General features: G+C 36.8%; 1 protein-coding gene across 1 annotated transcript in view; it reads left to right on the plus strand.

The window, feature by feature from the left end:
- Nucleotides 1-27,318, plus strand: part of PCLO (piccolo presynaptic cytomatrix protein) — a 382,545-nt gene that overhangs the window by 178,751 nt on the left and 176,476 nt on the right. The window contains exons 4-6 of the mRNA XM_057550295.1: nucleotides 5,607-6,323; nucleotides 16,618-21,700; nucleotides 22,073-24,087. Of these exons, the coding sequence (XP_057406278.1) occupies nucleotides 5,607-6,323; nucleotides 16,618-21,700; nucleotides 22,073-24,087 (7,815 nt within the window). The remainder of the gene's footprint in view (nucleotides 1-5,606; nucleotides 6,324-16,617; nucleotides 21,701-22,072; nucleotides 24,088-27,318) is intronic.

Below are 27,318 nucleotides of genomic sequence, written 5' to 3' on the forward strand. Positions count from 1 at the left end.
TGACCAATGATCAATTTAGACCTAAGAATGATAACCCCAGTGCAGGTTCCTAAAAGTACGAATATTCTGTTAGTTTTCATTATTGATATGTTACCCTTCACATTCAGTAACTCCACTGGAAATTGATGTTTAAATTGCCTACTTGGTTTTTTCTTAGTTTTCATATCAATGTTAATGTTCTAATATATTCTAATAGAATTCTTATATCTACATATGAAGTAAATAAGGAAGAGCCTCAGTAAGTCAATTATATATATTGGATATGAGTTATTCTTGTTTCAGTGATTATAAAAGGAACAAAAATAATCCCATTCATTGTTAGGAGGGACAAAGTAATAGAAGTATCACAAACACATTACTGCGTACACTTGTAAAATGTAGTCTCATAAATGATCACAGATTTTTAATATCCTGATTGTGTAGTCTGAACAATTGTGTAATCTGAAAAAAAAAAAGTGCATCAACTGTGAACTCAGTCCTTTTCCCTTTTACAAATGACAAAAGGAAATAAATTTAGGAATTTAACAAGCAAAAAATCTGATTTTCAGAATGTCAAGTTGAAGAGTGTGTGGGCCTTAGAGAAATAGAACAACCCTAGTGCCGAGACCATAGGGGGCAATAGATACAAGTGACAAGTTGCAGATAACATTGCTTCCCAGTTTTTGAATCTGTCAGTAAGTAAAACAGTGACTTCTAAGCATATTATTAGTGTAATGATTTCTTAGCTTAAAAAAAAAATAACATTCTGAACGATAAGCAAATATACAGACAAAAATGTGTGTAAAATATTTATGTTGACTCAAAAGCTTCATGGTAGGCAGGAAACTCAATGGTATTATAGTACCAATCCCTTGATTGCTTGGTTTTCCCTTACAGAATTTTAAGTAGGGGCCACCCAGTCTCTACTTAAATACTTCTATTGATGGAAAGTATATGAGCTTCCAAATCAGTCCAGTTGGTCTTTTAATGAAAATTCATGTTAAGATACTATTAAGATTTCTCAGACACAAATATTAATGCTCGTGTAGGTTTTGGGACCATCACTTCTCTACCATTTAAAGTCTACTGGCAGATTTTCAACCTGCTGCAGGTCTTATTATCATGCTTTGGAAAAGATTTTTAGAAAAATAAATAGACGGGCCTGAAGTTCTGAGATTTTCCTTAATGGTATTGTTGCTATAGTTACAGCTGAAATGTTATATAAAGAAAATTACTTATTGATCGAAAAATGCTGAGTAGCACAGCAGCATCCGTTTTTTGGGGTTTTTACTGCCTTCATTTCCTCCTCTGCTCTTAAGATTAATGGATTTTTGGAGTGTTGTTTTGAAGCCCTGGTGATTTGATGTTTCATAAATGCATTTTATTAACGTGTACTAGCTGGCAACTGGATATATTCTAATATGTTATGATCCACATGGAGTTATTTTTTATACACTTTATTCATCAGAATTGTTCCTACTTGGAGATGAATTTTGATATCCTGGATATTAACATTAAAGTACTAAAAAATGTGATTGGTCTCATAGTATAGACTCTTCTGAATTTACTTAAAACATTTAATAATAATATAGATGAAATGTAAACTTTTAATGTGTTTATACCATTAGGAGATACTTACAGTATACTGAAAATAAAATATATTTTAAAAACACAGGAAAACAAATGGAAATGGCCTGAGAGCATCCATAATAATGACTAGTATGTTTTTAAAAAAACCTCCATAAGATCTATATTTTCTATTTTTCTATGTAATAAACTCAGTAATATAATAGAAATGCCTTCAGTTTATATATGCAGTATACAATACATTATATATAATATATATTCATTTTCTGATTGTCTCACTGTCTTTATAAGGAAATACTTCAAAGATAAAACTGTAACTCACTTGATATTTAACCTTAAGGCAAAATATGAATAGTCATGTGTGTTACAACTGTAACTATTATAGAAAGAGTTTTCAGCTAGTAAAAGTCATATATGGCAGTGATACATTATGCATGGAATTTTAATATAATTTAAGAAATCTTGCTTAATTCTCCAGATTGCTGCTAAACTAGAAACATTATGACTATTTAATAATGTTGTGTCTAATAGTATTGCGGCTATTGAGGAACTAAGAGTGGAGATACATTTCTTTGGACCCAGAAATATAATACTTCTTAAGTTAGGCTCCTGAACAGTGATACAAAAATCTTTGGGATTATTTTTGATAAAAAAGGCCAAAAAATTGTGAACCACAGATTTTTACATCATCTTATGTGGTTATAGAGTATTTCCCAAATTGTCTTTTGTGAAGAAAATGTTTCTAGTAATTGTGTCTGTAATTAATGATGATGTGATAATGGTGATGGCCTATATTGTCCTGAATGAACTTTCTTGAAATTTCATTTTTAACTTTCTCCTCTTTGTCAAAATTTGATCAATTTTACTTTTCTCATTCCTACTTTTGATTTTACCCTAGCCTCTGCCTTTTCCTGTCTTTTAATAAACAAAATTTAATTTTACATGTTTAAAGAAATACAAAATTTTTGATGCTACTATAGTGTTTTTTCCCTTTCATTCCTTTTTGATATTATAATTTCCTCTACTTGCTGAATTTGTTGGTGGTCTAATTTTGGTTCTAGGGCTGCAGAAAGAAGAGACACACATATGAGACCACCAATTCAGCATTTCTAATTGGTGAAAAAATACTCTTGTGTGATTTATAATTTATCAAATTCCTTATGTTCTAAATGGATTCATCAGATAATCCTTATAAATCCATAGTATCCTTTCCATCTTCCTTAATTTTTTCCCTGCATATTATACTTATTTTTAACCCGTGTCTTCTTTCTTCTACTTCAGTGTGAGTTCCTGATCGAATAAGCTTTGCACGTATAATTTCCCAAGAGTATATGTAATCCATAGATATAAATAGACCAGATATATACAGAATAGATGCATAAGTGAATACTGTTATAATTATTTGACATGATAGTAACATCAGTTTCCAAATTAATTTTGGTGACAAAGTGTAAAGTGAAAAAAAAATTAGGCTTGGCCTTATAATCTTCAAAACGCAAATCAGTCATGTAACCAATAGACCAAGTGTAGCAACATCATGTTAAAAATAATTACAGGATAGTACTGATTAAAGATACTAGGTTTAGGGAATTCCCTGGCGGTCCAGTGGTTAGGACTCCGCGCTTTCACTGACAGGGGCCTGGGTTCCATCCCTGGTTGGGGAACTAAGATGTCACAAGCTGCAGCGCGTGGCCAAAAAAAAAAAAAAAACCACAAGATACTACGTTTAACTGAATCAGGATGTGAATTTAAGCAAAACACGAATTTGAACTAGCCAATGAGGCTCTCAACGTAAGGTCCTTTTTCTCTTAGACTGACGCTATTGCCTTCTGTTTGCCTTCTAGACTTTAGTAGTGGGTGGGTTATCACTGCTTGTAGGTTTATCAAACATTATTTTAAATCAGGAAAATGGAGTGTTTTATGTGACATAGTAGATTAGAGTATACTCTTTATTCTCTTACTTAAATTTTCAAATGTATGAAAATAATGAGTATGTTACCTTGAAATAATCACTACATTTATTTTCTCAACACATTTTCCTTTTAACAAGACCTGTGTACCATTGTGGCATCATATGCTATAAGTAGCAAGAGACGACAACTTTGTAAGTATAATTTGTCCCTAAAACTCAGATAAAGTAATCACACTTTTATAATTGATAAGAATTTCCAGTGGGATGAAACCTTTATTTCTGGTATATTAAAAACTTCCTAACTTATTTACATTCGGACCTGCCCCGACAGGAATGCATAGCACACACCTGCATTTGGCTTTTAGAGTCCATGTGACAAAACAGCACAATGACACAGCTATTTGTGTCTGTTTTTGTTTTTTAAAATGTCAGTCTCTGAATGAAAATATCCTAAGATGTGGCCCCAGCAAGTAATGCTTTTTAAAACCACAGGACAGGTTAAGATTGATTTTCTGTAGGTATTATGGAAGTACCGCCTCTAGGAACTATTCAACACAAGGGCTGGAGCTTTTAGAATTTGACATAGGGATCAAATCAGTTTCTTTCCCAAGACTTTGTATAAAGTTACTATATAGAGAAGCCACAATTCACTTTTTTGCTGCTTAGACATGAAATCAAGAACGGAATTGGCATTGGATGATCATAACACAGAAAGCAAATGAACCCGTAATACATACTAATGTTTTATAGACAACATTTTACTGAAATTAAATAACTGACTTGGGTCTTTACTCTTTTAGATCACCAAGTAAGAATTATAACAGCTTACAGATTGCAAAACAGTCATTAGTATTAAGCAACATTTTTTATGTCTTTAAAGAAATGGAAAGCTGAAGTAAGAAATGAATCTTAGATGTCCAATAATATTCTAGATATGTGATAAATGATTTTTGTTTCTAAATAATTAAAGTTGTGCTACTAGAAAGAATGATACAATATGAAAAGCAGTTTGAAATTGAACTTGTCAGAAGACAGTGCAGCATACGAACACGATATTATTTGCATGACTCTCCAACCATGCACTTTAGAGAATAGGTACTCATTAAATGGTAACAATTAGAAGCTACATGTATAGCCTTTATTTCTTACATTTTAATAGGTATGATGTAAGAAAAAGCACAATATACATCAATAAGGGGGGAATTCTGCAATATTATTGGTCTAACAATCTCTCTCCCATGTGATCATTTATATGTATTATGAGAGGGTTGTTCTCAGTCTTTAGTTTGCAAAAAAATTAACCAACAGTTTATTAAAAAGGCAGATCCTCCTTCTCCTATCCCAGGATTCTGATAAACTTGTTTTGGTATGGTTCCTAGAATTTGCACGTCTAGGGACAACCTCGGGTGATTTGGTGCAGGTGGCCCATAGATTACACTTAGAGGTATAAGGAAGTGTTTTCATCAGCAATTGAGAAAACTCTGCGGAAAAAGAATAACAAACAGTTTTAACCTGTGAATGCTTCTTGACACAATTGCATGAGAAATGTGACTATTATTAAGAATGACATTATTTTTTAATCTTAAATTAGGTGGAGAATTATGCACAAGTGATTCTTGAAAACTCTACGTGTGCCTTGTAAAGTTCTGCTCTGGTAGATAGAACTACATTTGATCCAAGTCAAGAGACAGGAGATTATAGGCTAAGTCCTAAAAAAAAACCTTATGATTAATTGGCTGTTAAAATTACTATGAAATTTAATAGTTTTTGAATGGAAACACTAATTTTGAAGGCACGAGGCTTAAAAATAGTTGTATTTGGAACAAATTCAGATTTTGTTTTAACCAAAAAATTGATAATACCCTGAGTCTGTCTTTGATGCATTTTTTTCTTTTTTTTATGATGAGGTGAGTTCATTGCTGATCTCTAAGGACTCCTGTTTTTAGATTTCAAATAGTCTTTTTGCAGTCTTCTTTAAAAGTCACCGTTTCATTGATCCAGAAAACAATGACCCACCTTCTCCATATACAAAAAAGCAGCTGGAAATTGCCAAGTACTAACCTTGGTAAATGCACCAAAACAGATGTATATAATATAGTTAATCTTTTAATTTCTATTTTATCTGCAGATTCAGGAATGGCTTTGTTTAAATTGCCAAACCCAGAGAGCGATATCAGGACAGCTTGGAGACATGGGCAAAATGCCACCTACACAGACAGGACCAAAAGCCTCTCCTATGCCTGTCCCTACAGAACCACCGTCTCAGAAAATAGCAATGCCTGCCCAAGTAAAAGTGAAAAAGAGGGAACAAGAAGGAAAAACCGAAGGTGAAAAAATCATTCCAGAAAAAGTGAAAGAAACACCTTCAGTTGAAAAAATTCCCCTTAAGGAAACCACAGATCAAATCCAAGAAGAGAGTAAACTAGAGAAAGACAAAACTTCAGCCCCTCAAGGAAAGAAGCCAACCCCTGAAGACAAAAAGCCACTCCTAGAAGAAAAAAAGCCACCTCTTGAAGAAGAAAAGCCAACCCTTAAAGACAAAAGGCCAGCTCTTGAAGACAAAAAGTTACCCCCAGGAGCAAAAGTATCAGCTCTAGAGGAGGAACAGAAATATGACTCACTTAAAACTCAAGTACAGATTGCTGAAGGAAAACCTGAAGGCAGAGTGGCTGCAGAGGCAGTGCGAGAAAAGAAACAACCACTGACCAAGATGGAAGATTTACCATCTGGCGCACCTCAGAGTTTGTCTAAGAAAGATGATGGGATGCCTCAAAAAATGAAAGAACAGCCACAGGCAGCATGCTCGGCAAAGCCTGATCAGATGGAACCTAGGAAGGAAAAAACAGTAAGTTATGTTTTTTTTCCTAACTTTGCAGATTTACACCTATAATTTACTAATGTCCACCTAAGTACACCGAGTGCTTAATGGTAATTTTGTAAGTGAAAGCCTTCAATTAATAGCACTTTCAGAAAAATGTAACAGTTGTTTGCTAAAATGATGAACTTTGGCTTTCTGACAGCTTAATCTAATTTAAATAAAGCATAGATATAACATTTACTAGCTTTTATGCCTATCAAATAACTTATAAAAATCTATGGAGTGATAAAGAAGGGTTTCTTATAATTTTATTTTATTTTATTTTTTAAAAATATTTATTTGGTTGTGCTTGGTGTTAGTTGTGGCAGGCAGGCTCCTTAGTTGCGGCAGGTGGGCTCCTTAGTTGTGGTATGTGAACTCCTAGTTGCAGCATGCGTGTGGGATCTGTTGCTTGACCAGGGATTGAAACCGGGCCCCCTGCGCTGGGACCGTGGAGTCCTATCCACGGCGCCACCAGGGAAGCCCTCTTATAATTTTAAATGATTGCTTTTTCCTTCCACTATGAACATAAAATCAGTATCCTCCTTTAACATAAAATAATGTTTGTCTTGGAATTTCTGTTTACTTAGCCACTTGGTTAAGCAAGACTCAAGTTTCTTCTCATTTGAAAGCCTTTTAAGGTGTGGTCAACCATAAAATGATTAAATAATTGTGATTTAAAAAAAAGAAGTATGGCTAAAATTCAGGAGAAACATTTTTTTAAGTTTATTTTAGTATTTAGTGTGAAATCAGTATAATATATTTTGTTCAGTTTTATTCAGTGTGTTTAATATTGGAGGGTTATTTATAATCCAAGCATCATCTGGAATATATATTATTCTTTATATATTTTCTTTTTCTTTAGTGGAAACTTTTAAGGGTACCTCATCTTAACCTGTATTTGCACAGGCAATAATACCATTTTTAGAGGAAATCTGAACTCTTTTTAGAGCTTCAAGAGATCTTATATCAGGTTGAATAATTTTAATACACAGATGGCAGCAGTGACTTGCAGGAAAATGAAATGATTCATTGGTATTAAAACTTAATATTAGAATTCTAATTAGAACTTACAGTCCATCCCAACCCTGGTTCAGTTGTTGTTTTGTTTACAGTTTTAACACATGGTTACTAGCCTGTCTCTGGTATATAAGACATTGCTCATTAAATAAATCCTGGTCTTCCTTTGTTGTATGAGTTTATCCAAGTCAGAGAAAGCAGATGCCTGTGTATTCTCCATTCTAATGGCTGGATCTAGCTACCCCACCACCACCACCCGCTGCTTCTCCCAGTTAACCACCTTGCAGAACTTGATGCTTTTTACCATTTCTCTCTTTGTGAAGCTTCATGACTCTTCCCTTTTTGTTCTCTTCTTGTCTTTCTGATCACCCCTTGAGTTCTACTTCGATTATCTCTATTACTTTCTCTTTTCCGATCGGTTCTTCTTTGAACTCTTGTCTTCTTTCCTCTTAGGGGAGCCACATGAACATTTCCTAAATCTCCTTGTGCACCTTCTGCCCCTCTTGAGTGTTAGACCTATATTTTCAAATACCGAGTAGATCATTCCACTTCAGAAACTCACTGTAAACTGGAACTCAGTGTGTTCAAATCATATCCAACTCTCTATAGAAGCAGTTTCTGCTTCTATCTGTTTCTGATGACACCATCATTCATCATGTCTCTAGCCTCCCAGTCACTACCCTGGGGAATCTGAGGTTTCTTCTTACCTGCCTAGGCTCTCCACATCACACTTCTGTCTCTTAGCTCCTATTCCTAAGGACAGTATCCTAACGGCCTTCGTGACCTTTTACCAACGATTTGGGTAATCTAATTACTAGTTACTAGGCCTTCTCTTTTTCCCTTGTCCAGTATATAGTTATCAGATAATTATTTTCCAGAGTTCAGATAATTTAACTCTATCACTCAGATATTTCTAATGATTCTCTATTGTTTGTTAAATATAATCTAAACAAGAAGTATCCAAATACTTTGTTAATGTACTACATTTTATTTTATTTTACAAATGTGTCACTTTTTTATCATTTCCTTTTATCACTATTTCTTTTAACAACTTCAATATGTATATACATATTTATTTCTAAATTAAATCTATGCACTATTACTAACATATTATTTGCAATATAAACATTCACAGAAATGTGTAAGTCAGTGAAATAAGCTAAAATCACCATTTTTATTATATTTATTTAAATATACACATTTGATCACAGTAAGATATGACTAATAATAGCATTTTAGAGAGAGCTTTGATTGTGCTTCAGTGTTTGAAAATCTTGTTCTAAAATTTTATGATTGAGTTCTTTGAAATTCAGCTTAAGTTTATTTTGATATTTTGACTTTTAGTTTTAATGATGCTCCATAACAAAAAAGATAATCCACAGAATATACCAGAAATGAAAGAAGTGTATCAAAGGTTGTACTTGCCAAATCTTGCTACCTGTTTTCTAAGTTTGGAATTGAAAACTGTTTTTTTTTTTAACTTGTGGAAATTCCAGAAATAAATGTTAATCTAACGTGATACCAATCATTTCCTCTTGCTAACTATCACAAAATGTAGTGTTTTAAAGTATGTTTTTTTAGCAAGTGACTTTAAAGCCCACTGGAGTTCTTCACCTGCAACGTTTATAAAAAGATTAAAGTATTCTGTTTAAAGTTTGTTTGGAAAGGCAGACATGACAACTTTTTTAAATGATATGTCATTTTGTGTAGCATAATTACATGATGATTTCCAATTACCCTTCTTCAAAGGATTGTGTCCACATCATAATTCTCTTGAAGAGACAGCTTGTGTTTATTTTTTTCCGAATACTTGCTAGGTAGCATATGGCTGATAACCAGAGTTTACTTTCTTCCTAAATATATAATAAGTTGTATATTACTAATAATCACTTGTCATCACCAAAAAGTTCAACAACTTTGGGTTCTTCTACTTTTGTTAAAAAAGAATTAAATCTTCACAGTCTACAACTTTTTAATTCCCCATAAGATAATCAGCAAACCTCTATGGTTAAAATAAATTCATAGTTATTCTCTGTCTCAGTACAAAATATTAAATATATTCTTCAAAATATAAAGGTATCATTAGTATACAATGTGTACCACATCTGTAAAATCCTGAGGTACTCTATGCATTACTGGCTTACTTGTAACAGATGCCGTAAATGAATTTTGCATGCACTGCTATCTATGTAACTTTATCTTTTTAAAAAAATAATTCCAATTAAAAGAGCCAGTCCTCAGAATTTAATATACAGTTTTTCATTTAAAAAAATATATATACCTTTTTAAACAAATCACTGAATATTGAGCCATTTGGTGGCTCGCAGTAGTAATCCTTTAAGTATCTTATTATTGAAACAGAACTAGTGAATATTATAAACTGAGCATGTTAGAAATATCTGCACTTTGATTTTATTATTACCAAACCTTTTGCTACTTACTTTGTTCTAATGATTTTCCCCCAAACCTTCCACAGTTCTTTCTTTCTTTCCAACAATATTGGCTGACAAAGAAATGCAGTTTACTTTGTCACCATATTGTTTCCATGGCAGAAAAATCAAGTTTCCCCAAATGTTATGTGACTTTTTTGTCTTTTACTATTAAATAAGACAGCTCCAAAGAAGATTTTAAGTGTTTATTTCAATTCATTGAAAATGTGTGTGAATATTATTATATACTGGAATATTTATTTGCCAAAAATTCTAGAAGTTTGTGATAGTGTCTTAGGATGACTTGCTATAAATAGCCTAAGCACATTATGTGTTTAGTCAAGGTTTCTTACTAGAAATAACATATGTAAGACAGATATAAAATGGTTTTCCTGGTAATGTCAAACTTTTTTGGCCAGTTTTGTGTCAGTTTTCTTTATTAATGTGTGTGTGTATGTCTTGCATTATTAGTATTAACTTTGACACATGATTTTTTGGCAAGAATATTTTGTCTACCACTTACCTATTATAGGAACGTTGGTTTGGTTGGTTTGGTTAAAACTAGGTGATAAAAGGCACAACTGAATGATAAGCTTCAATATAAAGGTGAGCAAATAAAGTGACTGCCCTTGCTGTAAATTTTTACAGTATAGTTCCCAGTTTTCTCCCAGGATCCTTCATAGAACATCTGACCAACTGACATAAGAAGTAAAAGAATACTGATGTCAATCTATTTTTTAAATATTAGTAAAATGTAATTTCTATTTGGGTTTAAAAATACAAAAAAATCCTGCATACTTCCTAAAAATATTCACATTTTGCACACCTGCCCAGGATTCTGTACCCTACTACCGAGACTTCTGTCTAAATAGCTAGCCTGGCTTTCTCAGCCTCTGGACTATGGTTCCACTCTAACTTTCAAGCAACCTAGTATTCCCCATGAGTGAGAGGTAGAAAACCAGCCACGTATGCCTTTGTATGATTCCCGAAGGTGGCTTATGCTTTCTGCCTTCTGGATCTGCAGTCAGTTCTTCTCTGTGCACTGGCACTGCATCCTATCAGAAAAATCCCACCTGGACGTCTGGGCCACTCTTCTCCCTGGTGGCAGTCACTTCTCCTACTGCTGAATGCCCTATGCTGATTAGTTTTAAATTACTTTTTGTTTGAAATCAAAATAATATTCAATTTATCTCTTATTGTGTTCTGGGCATTGTGTTGGTTATGTTATCATTTAATCCACACAACTGTTGTTGAGGTAAATATTATATCTCTTTTAAAGAGGGGGAAACTAAATTTGTTGTGCCCAAGATCACATGGCTGGGAAGCAGCAAAGCTAAGATTATAGTCCTGTTCTGCTTATAAAGGCTGGGCTCCTAAACACTGCACAGAATGCTTCTTCCCTGTGACACTTTTAGGATGCTGCCTTTTTATTATTTTAAGTATTCATCTCCCTTAGGAGCTTCCAGTTTGTGTGATTTTTTACTTTTTTAATATATTTATATTACTTTATTACTTTATTTATTCATTTATTTGTCATTTGCGTCATTTATATCGTTATAGTATACTGTTTACATTTCTTTATTGCTACATCATTTTGTCTCTCCACTCATTCCTGTCTTTCAAAATGTGTTAGTTGAATGGAATTAAAATTAATCCTGAAATATAATAAATATTTTGAAATGTACATTCTCTTTTACTTTTTTAGTTTAATATTTTAAAATTGTATGTCGCTATAGAATTCTCTTTTTACCTATACAGTTAAACAGAATACTGCTTGTCTACATTTGATATATTACATTGAAACATTATAGCTCTCTTGATTAAAAAAAAATTTGAACATCCTTTAGCATAAACTTTTATTTATGGTTAAAATGACCCAGGGGTTAGTATTCAAGTTATATATAGCCATGGTATCTAAAGTCAGCATAATTGTATAGGATGGAAAATGAGGTTTTCTGAAGTGAAAAGGATTCCCATGTATGTGGGACTATCCAGTTTTTATCTCCAGGCCCAGTGAATTTATGGATTTAGTCTTGTTTACAGTGCTTGGAACACTCAGACTAGCAATCCATTTTGACCCAAACATTGTATAAATGATTAAAGATTATTCATCTATTGTTTTACTTTGGCCCATTAATATAAATGACTTTGGGAGACATTAGACAAAAACTTAATATTGCCTCCTTTCTTTGTACACTCTTACATTTAACCAAGAATTCAGTTCATAACCCCAATACTAGTTTTTAAAAATCTTCCGTTTTCCTTCAACATGGAAGGCTAAAAGTTTCAAAATCTGTGAAAGGGGCAGAACTAAGCTTGGCAGTACAGAATTGTCTTGGTACTAGAGAAGGCCTCAAGATACGACACCATGGGAAGGTTTCAAGCGGGTCTCAATTCATCACTGCCTCTCTCTGACTGGTCTTCAGGTCAATAAATGGCAGTGGAATATTGGAAAGAAAAGAATTCTGTGCTTCCTGCTTTTGGTTAGTAAGTAAAAAATATGAATCTTAGTTTCTGAAAATTTTGAAGAGTTGTTTCATATACACAGACTAGAAAGGCTCAAGTACCATAATTCTGTACATAGAGAAAACTGCAATATATACAAAAAAATAAAAGTCAGTGTAATAGTGTTGAATGCTAAATGTACTTAGGAAAATACAGGGAAAATGTGTTCCTCAGGGAAAATGTGTTCCTGAAAAATAACATTGCTTTTTTTTTTTTTTTTTTTAAGTGCTTAAATTGTGGCTCTTCCCACTCACTGCCTCAATCTAAGATGACAAACAAAATTCTCATGCGAGGAGTCTAGGCCTGTAATTTTATTCGTATGTAATAATTTTGGAGGTTATTCTAGGTTGTATTTGTACTACATGTAAAAAATTAAATAGATAATTAATTCCAACTCCTATCTATTCAAATGAAGAAAATAATGCATAAATGAGAAAATTCAGTGATATTTAAACACATATGTATATATGTGTTATATATGTAATCTATGCATGTACTTTAGGAAGAATCATTTGAATATTTTATTAAATCTTAATATGTTACTAAATAGATTAATATTTTTCTCAGAAATAAGCATACAACTGCACATTTTTTTTTAATTTAACATCTTTATAGGAGTATAATTGCTTTACAATGTTGTGTTAGTTTCTGCTGTATAACAAAGTGAATCAGCTCTATGTATACACATATCCCCATATCCCCTCCCTCTTGTGTCTCCCTCCCACCCTCCCTATCCCACCCCTCTAGGTGGTCACAAAGCACCGAGCTGATCTCCCTGTGCTATGCGGCTGCTTCCCACTAGCTATCTGTTTTACATTTGGTAGTGTATATATGTCAGTGCTACTCTCTCACTTCGTCCCAGCTTAGCCTTCCCCCTCCCCGTGTCCTCAAGTCCATTCTCTACGTCTGCATGTTTATTCCTGTCCTTCCCCTAGGTTCATCAGAACCTTTTTTTTTTTTTTAATTTTTAGATTCCATATGTATGTGACTGCACATTTTTGAAGCAACTGAGAGAAAACTGCCAATCTTTTAGTCCTAGGGAGTTAGAAATTTAAAAGAATATAAGCCTCCCTCACATGAATCCTTTGTTTATAGTCGTCTGGAGGTACAGTACTTCAGATATCCATTTGAAGTTTGAATAGAGAAAACCAGACCCCACTTACATACTATGTTTTACATTCTTCTCAGTGCCAGCTACTCTTTCTTATTTGATCAAATTATTCCCTCGTTAAAGAATGTTATTCAATAAAGCAAGGGTTTGTGATGTTAAATCTATGAGAGACCAGTTAACCTGCATGGGAACAAATTGCACTAGAACTTTCACCAAGATATCTCACAAATGAGAGTGGAGAGCTGCAGAAAGGGTAAATGGATGGACACATACGCACCTCAGTATGCTGATCTCTGTATATGAAGAACAGCTTTTTTTTTTTTTAGTTTTAGCAGCAGCAGGTGAAAAGAGGAATGTGTAGGCATCTTAAAGACGTAAAAGGGCTAGTTGGTATATGATCTGATAGTTAACAAGCTAACAGTAATGAAGTAGAAGGTCACTCACCTCTGTCAGGGGAATTTATACCCATGGTAGTTAGTATGAGAAAAATTGACATTTTGAATTTTTTCAATATCTCATGGTACAATAAGTACATGACCAGTTGTTCCTTTTAAACAGTTCAGCCAGATGCCCTTTGGTCACCTAACTTGATTTCCTTATTAACCACTCCAAACACTTTATCTTAGACCCACAAACCTGTAGGGCAACATCTTTGCAGACTTTTGCCACCTTATAATATGGAGAGGAAGTCATTTAGGTGAAAAATCATCACAGCATCATCATAGGTAAGTGATGATTGAATCCCGTGAAGAGGAGAGGAAAGAGACCAGGACGAAAGTGGCAAGAGGGAGAAGTGGGTAAAACATAGCACTGAGAAAAGAAAGAAAGCATGAACACATCCAGAAGGGCACATAAGGGGGATTGTAGGGTAGGGATTTTGATATTTATGCGTCTGAGTCTTCTGTCTAGTGGATCTTAATTTCCTTTGTTACATTATGTATGTCTGATCCTAATCTTATTTTTGTAAAATGTCAGTAGAACCTTCAGAATTCATTGTATACAATTATAATTTATTCTTTATTATACTCAATGAATTGTTATATGTAACCACAGTTGCATTTCCTCCTTATATGTATAATTTTATTACATTGTTATGTTTTATAATATGTGCAGACTCAAAATAAAGAACACAAATGACACCATCAAAATTTGATTATGAAAGATCATTTTCTTGACCTTTTTTTCACAAGAAGCTTAGGCACCCCACCCTTGTGGTTACGGTATTTACTGTGATTTAGTGACGGGTGGGAAGGCAGACAAGGAAAGGCATAGAAAGTATACTGGACTCAAAATATTGTGCTGGTATTGTGTGGGATGTGAGGAGGTGGAAATATCCCTCCACTGTGACCATCCAGAAAGATTTTATGAGAACACTGCTTTACCTGTTTTTTTTTCTTGTGTGTAGTAGCTCTTAAGAGAAACAAACCAATTAGTTGAGTGTTTGTCAACCCAACTACTATAGTCTCACAAAGGCAGATAAGTAATCCTTTTCTGGAAAGACATCTGAAATGATCTAGGAAAGTTAATTCTTAGTAAACCAAAGAGTAGTCATTGCTTTTGCATGATAGTTATAAAGAATGTATCAGACTATCTTTCTAAATTGCCATGTTGTAAATTCAGCAAAAAGCATTTTACCGTATAATGTGCATTTTACCCTATATGCTCGAGTTACCTCCTTAGCCATACATAATAAAGACAGATATTGAGATGGAAATGAATGTAAAATGAGTATCAGCCCAACAACTTTTACATTTGAGAACGAGGGGAAGGGGAAGGAGGAAGAGAAAAAGAATGAAAGAAGAAAGTAGGGAAGGAACGAAGGCAGGAAAGAAGGAAGAAAGAGGTGTTTGCATGGTATTTGTTTTTCGTGCAACCTGACATCTGTTCATTCGAGCTGTGGATAGGTAGGAGAAACCCATGGCCATACACCCATTGAAAATATCAAGATGGTTAGTTCAAGATACAGACTTAGTAGAATCCAGGTGGCCTCATAGGCCAGGGTCAGACAGAGCATGTCCTCCTGCAACTCTTCCTCTGACCTCTTCATTCCATAGGGCTGTGGGGTTATTTTGACATTCTCTGTAAAACATGGAAACTAACTGGATCACTTGGGTTTCATTTTGCCCATAGGTATTTTTAATTCGGATTTATGCAAAAAGTCTCTGTTTCATAAGTTCACTTAAGGCCTCTCTGATTCGTAAAGCAAACTGCTGGCATGGCCTCATCACAGCCCAAAGAAACCAGTTGTTTAAGACTGTGATGTGTCTCTGAAGTGTCCCAGCTCCCTGGAAAGCCCCTGTTCACATTCACAAGTTAGTTATTGTGCTGGTTGAATGGATCTGGCTTTGAAATAGTGTGAAGGTAAAATTCCAAGTATTTTAAAATCCGAAGACATTTATAAGAAATTTATTAAATTTCTTTGAGATGGGATGCTGAAGATAAATGTGATTTAACAACTCTAGTAAAATAATAACTGGATATTTTTCTTTTTCTAAAACCTTGAGTCAGGCCAATTATGTCATAGCTTCTTCAAAGTTTACGCTTTCTAAACATTCATTTCAAATGATACAGAATAATAATATTAACAGTCATACCAAGTAAAATATAGTGTTTTACATCTTTCAAAGTGTACTTAAAAGGCAATGCCTTGTTTGAATCTCTCTCTCAAAAAAAAAATAAAAAAGTCCTTTGTGGTAGGTGAGATGAGTATTATACTATGGCCATGTTACCTGCTTGTTTCTGTTAGGTAAATTTTCAACATCCCATGCAACTTGGAGCCAAGTACAGTGCCCATCCGCTGATTCTTTGTTTGCCTGTCCTCATAATCCAAAAGTATTAATTATGTTAATGGAAACTTACTAAAATTTTTCTTCAACCATTTGAACTCTTTCCCAAAGTAAATGTACCGAGAAAGATAATCATGTTTTTGAAGAAAAATGGTGTTGAGATGTAAAAGGATACAACATTAATGAAATAAAATCAATTGTGATTGAGAATAGACATTTAATTAAACTTAAGTTAAATGAAAACTAACCTTAATATGTATCAACCATTTTTATTTTTTGTGCTCAAAGATTTAAAAAAAAAAAAATTGTTATGTAGTTGAAAAATTCCTATAATTATTCCTCAGTTTGTAATAGTTATTTGAGAGTAATAGAGAGGCCATGTTATTAGTTTAACCATGTTAAGTTTTCCTGTATCTTTTCCTTCCTGCTAGGAAAAGGAAGATGACAAATCAGACACTTCAAGTGTTCAGCAGCCGAAAAGCCCGCAAGGTCTGAGTGACACAGGATATTCTTCTGACGGAATATCAAGTTCGCTTGGTGAAATTCCAAGTCTTATTCCCAGTGATGAAAAGGATTTGCTCAAGGGACTCAAAAAGGACTCCTTTTCACAAGAAAGCAGCCCATCCAGCCCCTCAGATTTGGCTAAGTTAGAAAGTATGGTCCTATCCATTTTGGAAGCTCAGTCAAGTACACTTGAAGAAAAGTCAGGAAAGAAAACAGAACCCCGCGAGGTTTCTCCTGAGCAGCCTAAGGACCAACAGAAAACTCAGAGTTTAGCCGAAACGCTGGAATCTACAGTTTCAGAGGCGCTTAAAGAGAGTCAAGAAGAAAAAGACACTGTTAAGAAAGAGAGCCAACAAGACATCCCTTCCAGAAAGGACCATGAAGAAAAGTCTGAATTTGTTGATGAGTTGGCTACAAGAAGGCAGCCTTATGATTCAATTGAAGACAGTAGCGAAAGTGAAAACTCACCTGTTCCACAAAGAAAACGGAGAACTAGTGTTGGTTCATCAAGCAGCGATGAATATAAACATGAAGATAGTCAAGGATCAGGTGAAGAGGAGGACTTCATTCGAAAGCAAATCATAGAAATGAGTGCTGATGAAGATGCTTCAGGTTCTGAAGATGATGAGTTCATTAGGAACCAGCTCAAAGAGATTAGTAGTAGTATTGAAAGCCAGAAGAAGGAAGAAACCAAAGGGAAGGGAAAAGGAACAGCAGGGAAACACAGGCGATTGACACGAAAAAGTAGTTCAAGCTTTGATGATGATGCAGGGAGGCGCCATTCGTGGCATGATGAAGACGATGAGACCTTTGATGAAAGTCCTGAACTTAAATACAGAGAAACTAAAAGTCAGGAGAGTGAAGAACTTGTAGTTGCCGGAGGAGGAGGGCTACGTCGATTCAAAACGATTGAACTCAATAGCACTATCACAGATAAATATTCGGCAGAGACATCACAGAAAAAAACAGCTTTGTACTTTGATGAAGAGCCAGAATTAGAAATGGAAAGCTTGACAGACTCTCCGGAAGATCGGTCAAGGGGGGACGGATCTTCTAGTCTTCATGCTTCTAGCTTCACTCCTGGCACATCCCCTACATCAGTTTCGTCACTTGATGAGGACAGCGACAGTAGCCCGAGTCACAAAAAAGGAGAGAGCAAACAGCAACGCAAAGCTCGACACAGATCGCATGGCCCTCTTTTACCTACGATTGAAGATTCTTCAGAGGAAGAAGAATTGAGAGAGGAAGAAGAATTATTGAAGGAGCAAGAAAAGCAACGGGAATTAGAACAGCAGCAAAGGAAGAGTTCTAGTAAGAAATCAAAGAAAGACAAAGATGAACTTCGAGCTCAGAGAAGGAGGGAAAGACCAAAGACACCACCCAGTAATCTCTCTCCCATTGAAGATGCGTCTCCAACAGAAGAATTACGTCAGGCTGCAGAAATGGAGGAGCTCCATCGATCTTCTTGTTCTGAATATTCACCTAGCATAGAGTCAGACCCAGAAGGCTTTGAAATAAGCCCAGAAAAGATAATCGAAGTACAAAAAGTTTATAAATTGCCCACAGCTGTGTCTTTATACTCACCGACAGATGAGCAATCTATTATGCAGAAAGAAGGTAGCCAAAAGGCATTAAAAAGCGCTGAGGAGATGTATGAAGAAATGATGCATAAAAGCCAGAAATATAAAGCTTTTCCAGCTGCAAGTGAACGAGACGAAATGTTTGAAAAAGAGCCTTTGTACGGTGGGATGTTAATAGAGGATTATATTTATGAATCTTTAGTAGAGGACACATACAATGGTTCCGTTGATGGCAGTCTGCTCACGAGGCAAGAAGAAGAAAATGGATTTTTACAGCAGAGAGGGAGAGAGCAAAAAATAAGACTTCCAGAACAGATTTATGAAGATCCCATGCAGAAAATTACAGACCTTCAGAAAGAGTTTTATGAGCTAGAAAGCTTACATGCTGTTTTGCCTCAAGAAGACATTGTTTCAAGCTCTTTTATCATCCCAGAAAGCCATGAGATTGTGGACCTGGGTAGTATGGTAACTTCTACCAGTGAAGAAAAGCAATTATTAGATGCTGATACTGCCTATGAAGAACTCATAAAAAGGCAACAGATGCAATTAACACCTGGATCCAGTCCCACCCAGCCCCCCATCAGGGATGATATGACAGAGTCTACTGTGGACTTTGACAGGGTGCCTGATGCATCTTTGACGTCAAGTGTTCTCTCAGGAGCATCTCTTACAGATTCGACCAGCAGTGCAACACTGTCCATCCCAGATGTTAAAATAACCCAACATTTTTCAACAGAAGAAATTGAGGATGAATATGTGACTGATTATACAAGAGAAATTCAAGAGATAATTGCTCATGAGTCACTGATTTTGACCTACTCTGAGCCTTCAGAAAGTGCTACATCTGCCCCACCCTCTGACACACCCTCTCTCACATCATCTGTTTCTTCAGTTTGTACCACAGATAGCTCCTCGCCCATTACTACCCTGGATAGCATAACCACAGTTTATACTGAGCCAGTGGACATTGTAACTAAATTTGAAGATTCTGAGGAAATTTCTTCATCAACATATTTCCCAGGCAGCATTATAGACTATCCAGAAGACATATCTTTAGATCGGACTACCATACCAGATGGTAGAACTAGTGCTGATCACATTGTGATTTCCTTATCTGATATGGAACCTTCTCTCATAGAATATGTAGGAACTAAACTTGAGGAGCTAATTGCTGACACTATTTCTACTGACTTATCTGTATCTGAAAAAGACCCAGTGAAGAAAGCCAAGAAGGAAACAGCGGATGGAATTATTCTGGAAGTTTTGGAAGCTTACAGAGATACAAGGAAGGAGTCGGAGGCTGAACTAACAAAAATTAGCCCATCTGAAACTGTGTTTGATCAGACACCTTCTTCTCTAACAGCCATTCCAATGAAGGAGCAGATTTCAACTACATGCTTTTTATCTGAAGACGTTTTTGGTCAAGCAGAGCCTGCATCTCAGCTGCCATCTGGCACTCCTTCTATTTCCTGTCTTCCAACCAAAGCTCGTCCATTCCTTCGAAGTTCTTCTTTGGACACATCAGCCCAACCTCCTCCCCCTCCTCCTCCTCCTCCCCCACCCCCTCCTCCCCCTCCACCCCCTCCTCCTCCCCCACCTCTTCCTCCACCAACCTCACCTAAACCAACTATTCATCCTAAAAAAAAGTTAACGGTTCCAGCTCCAGTGACTGCAACTACTGCAGCTACACCCCTAGTAGATTCTGTTACTACAGTAGAGACCACAGCTGCTCCAAGAAGTAATGGGTTACCTATAACAAAAATATGTACCGCTGCACGTCCTCCTGTTCCACCTAAGCCATCTTCAGTTCCATCTGGACTTGTATTTACACATAGACCTGAGCCAAGCAAACCTCCAGTTGCCCCTAAACCAGCAATTCCTGAACCTCCAGCCACTACCGCAAAACCAACAGATACGCAGCCCAAACCAACAGGTCTGCCTATAACTTCAAATATGACATTAAATTTAGTGACTTCAGCAGATTATAAATTGCCTTCCCCTACCTCTCCGCTTTCCCCTCACTCTAACAAGTCCTCGCCAAGATTTTCCAAGTCCCTCATGGAAACTTATGTGGTTATCACATTGCCATCTGAACCTGGGACTCCAACAGATTCTTCAGGGAGTCAAGTTATTACCAGCTGGCCCTTGGGATCACCCCCCAAAGATCTGATTTCCATTGAGCCAGTATTTTCTGTAGTTCCTCCTATGACAGCTACAGAAATTTCAAGTTCTTCACAACAGAGCCTGTACATCTCAGGAGCTTTGGAGACATTTTCTGCTCTCCCTGTCACAACACTATCTTCATTTCAAGAACCCCCAACTTCAGTTACACAGTTTCTCCCAGCTGAAGTTTCCAAGGCTGAGTTTTCAACAGCGAAAAGTACAGTCACTAGTACTGGTCTCAGCAGTGTCTCTATATCCATTCCTCCAGAGCCTCTTGCTCTAGATCACCTCCATTTAGAGAAGCAACAGTATAAAGAAAAGGTCAAGTTGCAACTTGTTGGTGATGCTATTGATCTGCGTACAGTACCCAAAGTAGAAGTTAAAGTAACTGAAAAATGTATGGATCTTTCTGCTTCCATGATGGATGTGAAGAGGCAGACCACAATAAGTGAAATGTATGGGAGACAAATTAGTGCTGTCCAGCCCTCTATTATAAATCTCAGTGCAACTTCATCAGGAGTGACTCCAATATCCCTGATCACCGAGACAGTGACTGTTGTCACGTGCACAGCTACTGCAAGTTACACCACAGGCACAGAAAGCCTAGTGGGTCTAGAACATGCAACAGTAATGCCACTCCAGCTCACTACATCAAAGCATGTAGAGCCCCCATACAGGGTACCAAGTGGCCAGGCCTTTCCTACAGTTAGGGAGGAAGCACCAATAAACTTATCTTTAAGCACTTCTGTACACCCAATGACATCAGCTCTTACGAAACCCATTACTGCACCTCCTGTTGGTGTCACAAATGGATGGACTGATAGCACCACATCACAGGGCATCACTGATGGGGAAGTAGTGGATCTCAGTACCTCAAAGTCTCATAGAACTGTTGTAACAATGGATGAAGCTACTTCAAATGTGGTGACCAAAGTAATAGAAGATGATGAAAAACCTGTTGATCTGACTGCAGGAAGAAGAGCTGTGTGCTGTGATGTGGTTTATAAGTTACCTTTTGGAAGGAGCTGCATGGCACAGCAGCCTGCAACGACTCTTCCTGAGGATCGTTTTGGTTATAGGGATGATCACTATCAATATGATCGAGCGGGGCCATATGGTTATAGAGGGATTGGGGGAATGAAACCTTCCATGTCTGACACTAATTTAGCAGAAGCTGGACATTTTTTCTATAGAAGTAAGAATGCTTTTGATTATTCTGGAGGAACTGATGCAGCAGTAGATCTAACTTCAGGGAGAATTACTACAGGTCAGTATGATGTAGCAACAGACCTTTCCTTGAAATATCATTATGGTGTTCCTCATCTCATTTCAGGATGACAATGTGGTCCCTTTTTCAATTTTGTTACTTTTCATCTTTCTTTGGATGTTTTGGCAACATATTTTGGAGTACATGTGCGCTTTTGTTTCTTCATTTTTTTTTTTTGTTAATCTGTTCCACGCAAAGTCACCTGCATGTGCCTGCATGTTCAACATTGCTTTTATTCCGCACCTAGGTAGGTTAACCTGTGGATTTGCATGCAGTCCCGTTCATTATGTTCTTCAAGACTGAGTGGGCTTTCCAACCCCAAAAGCATCATTCGTTCTGGGAACTGGACTATAACTGTACCCTGTGTTTCAGGTGAGGTAATGGATTATTCAAGCAAGACTACAGGTCCCTATCCAGAAACACGACAAGTCATTTCAGGAGTTGGGATTAGTACTCCACAGTATTCCACAGCAAGAATGACTCCACCTCCAGGACCTCAGTATGGTGTGGGGAGTGTTTTGAGGTCATCTAATGGTGTTGTCTATTCTTCAGTAGCAACTCCAATTCCTTCCACATTTGCCATCACCACACAACCTGGCTCCATTTTCAGCAACACCATGAGGGATTTGTCTGGTGTGCACGCAGCTGACGCTGTGACTTCATTATCTGCCCTGCACCAGAGCCAGCCAATGCCTAGATCATATTTCTTGACAACAGGTGCATCTGTAACAGACATTGCAGTGACTGGTGTTGATATCAATGCCAGTTTGCAAACTATCACTATGGAAACTCTGACAGCTGAGACGATGGACTCAGTTCCCACTTTAACCACAGCGTCTGAAGTATTTTCTGAAGTGGTGGGAGAGGAAAGTGCGCTTTTAATCGTCCCCGAAGAAGATAAGCAACAACAGCAACTGGACTTGGAGCGTGAGCTCTTGCAACTGGAGAAAATTAAGCAGCAGCGTTTTGCTGAGGAATTAGAGTGGGAACGGCAGGAAATTCAAAGGTTCCGAGAACAGGAAAAGCTCATGGTTCAAAAAAAGCTGGAGGAGCTGCAGTCAATGAAGCAGCATCTCCTGTATCAGCAAGAAGAGGAGCGGCAAGCCCAGTTCATGATGAGACAGGAGACTTTAGCGCAGCAGCAGTTGCAGCTGGAGCAGATCCAGCAGCTGCAGCAACAGCTTCACCAGCAGCTCGAGGAGCAAAAGATCCGCCAGATCTACCAGTATAACTATGACCCCTCTGCAACTGCTTCTCCACAAACCACTACAGAGCAGGCCATTCTGGAAGGTCAGTATGCTGCCCCAGAAGGTGGTCAGTTTTGGGCGACCGAAGATACAACCACCACAGCCTCTGCCGTGGTGGCGATTGAAATACCACAAAGCCAAGGATGGTATACAGTTCAGTCAGATGGGGTTACTCAGTACATTGCCCCACCTGGCATCCTGAGTACTGTTTCAGAAATACCTCTGACAGACGTGGTTGTAAAAGAGGAGAAGCAACCCAAAAAGAGAAGTTCTGGAGCTAAAGTCCGTGGCCACTATGATGAGATGGGGGACAATCTGGCAGATGATCCCTGCTGCTTTAAAAAGATAGTGGACAGTGGGGTACAAACTGACGATGAAGATGCAGCGGATCGGAGTTACGTGAGTAGGAGAAGGAGGACTAAAAAGAGTGTCGATACAAGCGTCCAAACGGATGATGAAGATCAGGATGAATGGGATATGCCTACTAGATCAAGGAGAAAAGCTCGCGTAGGGAAATACGGTGACAGCACTACAGAGGCAGACAAGGCCAAACTCCTTTCCAAAGTCTCCAGTATAGCAGTTCAAACAGTAGCAGAGATATCTGTGCAAACTGAACCAGTCGGAACCATAAGAACGCCTTCGATACGGGCACGCGTGGATGCCAAGGTAGAAATAATTAAACACATTTCAGCACCAGAAAAGACTTCCAAAGGGGGCAGTTTAGGATGTCAAACAGAAGCAGATTCAGACACACAAAGTCCTCAATATCTGGGTGCCACATCTCCACCCAAAGACAAGAAACGCCCAACACCTTTAGAGATTGGTTATTCATCTCACCTTCGGGCAGATTCCACATTACAGCTGGCTCCTTCCCCACCCAAATCTCCAAAAGTCCTTTATTCACCCATCTCACCACTTTCACCAGGCAAAGCCTTAGAATCAGCCTTTGTACCTTATGAGAAACCCCTCCCTGATGATGTAAGTCCACAGAAAGTACTGCACCCCGATATGGCTAAAGTTCCCCCAGCAAGTCCTAAGACAGCCAAGATGATGCAACGCTCCATGTCTGACCCCAAGCCTCTGAGTCCAACAGCAGACGAAAGTTCCAGGGCTCCTTTTCAGTATACCGAGGGCTACACGGTAAGAGTGCTTCTTTTCAGTTAGAAGACAATGGATGAGTTGATGTTAACTGTGTGGTTGCAGACTTTAGGAGGCAGTAAAGGCTCCTGGTGCCTAATTCTAAATTTCAGTGAGGACTATTTCATTAGAAATTTGGGGGAAAAGATAGAAAAGTATACATCCATGTAGAAATACCACAAAAAGACCATATTACGTGAGACAAAAATGAGAGAGAAGGTTATTATTTTATGATGTAATGAGATTGAAATTTTGTTCTAATCTTGAAATCTCCCAAGTGTCAATTGTAGACTGATTGTGGTGAGTACAATTAATATTCATATTCAAGTATGATGGAATAAGCATTGAACATAAATAGATAAGGCAAAGGATGACCAAACGTTTAAACCCGTGGATACTGGAATTCTTTAGTGGGAAGATCTGTGGAGATCATTTAATCAGTCTATTCTTCCTTCCTCCAGAATGTTAACCTTTGTTGCTCCAGAGAGAGCATTTCTAGAGCAGAAAGTGTAAAATAATCTTCATAGTTCATCCATGCTTATTTTGTTCCTGGAAACTTTCTTAATCTACCTCAGATAAGCCTTAGTCCTAGTTCTTACAGAGGAAAAATTAATTTTTATGTTCCTTTGAATAATAGAGTGTAATTATTTAAAAATATGCTTCAAAGGGAAAAGAACATATAGGTATGTTGGACACATTGGTGAAGATCTCTATAGCTGAAAATAAGAAATGTTAATAATCAGGTATAAAAGAAGGTGTATCCTACTTAAAGAAAACCTAATATATAATTCTTTAGAAGGTTATTGATAAATCTGATAGTTCTATTTAAAACTAGATTTATGTTCAGATTAAGAGTTCCCCTAATGCACTGGTTTCTGAACTCTAGATCTTCAAACCCCGAAGCGTCTAAATAGGTTTTTCTGAGATATCACTCTGTTGCCAGCAACCCATATACATTAAACATTGGCTGTGGGCTGAAAAATATGTCACTATATGTAACTGTAAGTCAATTTTTAGGTATATAGGCATATTGATAGTCATATTAATAAATTAAAAATTCTTACAAGTTTTCTAGTTTCGTGGGGGCATTTTGTTATTATGGACTTTCTCAAACAGTGTGTGACTGTCTTCATGTGGGGGACAGGTCATAACTGTTTTAAGTCAGGGAACCACTGGTGCACTGAGATTTCATTCAGTTTACAGAGATTTGTTTTAATGTATAACTGTTTCTAGAATTAAATATATTGCAAGAAATATTTTTAACTCGGCTATAATGTATAGGTATCTATTTTTACAGCTGTGCCCTATGAACTCATCCAAAGAGTTACTTGGAAATCTTTGAAAATACATTTTTAAACAGTTTTTTAAAGTTATATTCAAGGCTTCTGTCATTAGAAAGAACAGGCTTTTCCACTTGGTGTATTCATCATTTACTTAACGTATGGCCCTATACCCTTAATTCAAATGAGCTCTGGGATAGAAGAGATTCAGGTGTCAATATTTTTTCCTTGCAGTATTCACTTTGGATTTAGAAGTACAAAATGAAAGATACAGTGGGTTGTATAAGTTTTATTATTGATTGTACCAGCGATACTGATTACCTGTCTAATCGTAAAAGAAGTTGAACAGAATTACCAAGTAATACTCTGAGCCTGAAAAATCCTAAGTGTACTGAGCCTTGGAGCACAATCCAGTAGTTCCTTTTTCTAATTGGTCACACTCAATGCATACTTTAATATGGAATAATTGTATACAGACTCAAAAATACTGTTTTATTGCACACACAAGGTAGACCATTTTATATACAGGCAATGTTTTTAGCACTTAAGATACTCTGATTCTAAGATGTGAATTTTTAAATTTATTTCTTGGCAAATTTCTAAACACTCTTTGAGTGTTTTAAACTAAAACGAGTTTCTCAGTTATAAGCATGAATTACTAAATGTTAGTTGTACTGAAAAGAATAACCTAAGTGATATTCATAGTGTTGTGAGTTTAAGTTTAGCTCAGTAATTTCCATATCATTAGTTTTCTCACACCAATAAAACTGAAAAAAAAATTACACCATCCAGTTCGACATAGTAACACTTGTAATTCAGCATGAAAGATCAGTTTTATATTATATGAGATTCTATAGTAACTTCTCTTCCTGGAAGTTCCAGGAAATGTTTCAAAGAGGAAGTTCTGAAACAGGAAGGTGAGATCTCTGTTGGACCATGAAGAGAAAAATGGAGGTTATTCTAAATAGAGGAAACAGATGTGCAAAAATGGAGGTCATTCTAAATACAGGAAACAGATGTGCAAAGGTTCAGACAGGTGAACAGACATAAAGCAAGGAGAAGGAGGAAGGGGTTTACTATAAGTGAAACTGGAAAGATAAGGAAGGAATAGGTCCCAGGGGATCTGATTTGCTGACTGCAAGTTTGGATTACTTCCCTCGGCTGTGGGGAGCTTAGACCAAGCCACCATCATTTTTTGTTTACCCTGTGCCCTAGCCCGTGGACCTCACCACGCTTGCCTTCCTTACAGTCTATTTTCTGAACTGCACCTAGGGTGATTTTCTAAAGTGTACATCAGATTTTGTCACACACTCTCCAGTAGATTCTCAACAGATTCATGAGAATACATTAGAAATTTCTTAACAAGGACCCATGTGATCCCGACTCACAACTTCATTGGTCACTCCTACATTTACCCCCCTTCTCGCTCTGCTCCAGTCACTGACCTTGCCTTTCTTTGGATGTGCCAACCTCATCCCCACCCAGGACCCCTGTTGGGATCTCTCTCTCCCCAGATCTTTGCCTGGCTCGCTCCTGTGTACAGGTTTCTGCTTAAATTTCACTTCCGCAAAGAAACTCTCCTTACCTCACTCTCTAAATGTCTATCAGCATGAATCCCTGCACCCTCTAAATTTGTGTATATTACTTATTAATACATATTTAATCAAATATCATCTTCCTTATCCAGTAGATCATAACCTCTACAAGGTCATGAAAATCTTACTTTGTTTGCCTCTGTAGTCCCAAGAGCCTAGAACAGCGCCTGGCACAAAGCAGACCTTCAGTATTTATTGAATAAATTTATTAAAGGAAGGATTATAAGCATAGAAGCAATGGGTTAAGACATGCATTAAAAGACTCTGGCTGCTTACCTTTTCATTGCCACAATCTAGACCCATCCTAGCAAGTCCTGTTGATAATCTAAACTGATACCTCCTTTGCTTAAAGTGTGAGT

The sequence above is a fragment of the Balaenoptera acutorostrata genome, chromosome 7, assembly GCF_949987535.1.
Source record: "Balaenoptera acutorostrata chromosome 7, mBalAcu1.1, whole genome shotgun sequence".
Taxonomy (NCBI): domain Eukaryota; kingdom Metazoa; phylum Chordata; class Mammalia; order Artiodactyla; family Balaenopteridae; genus Balaenoptera; species Balaenoptera acutorostrata.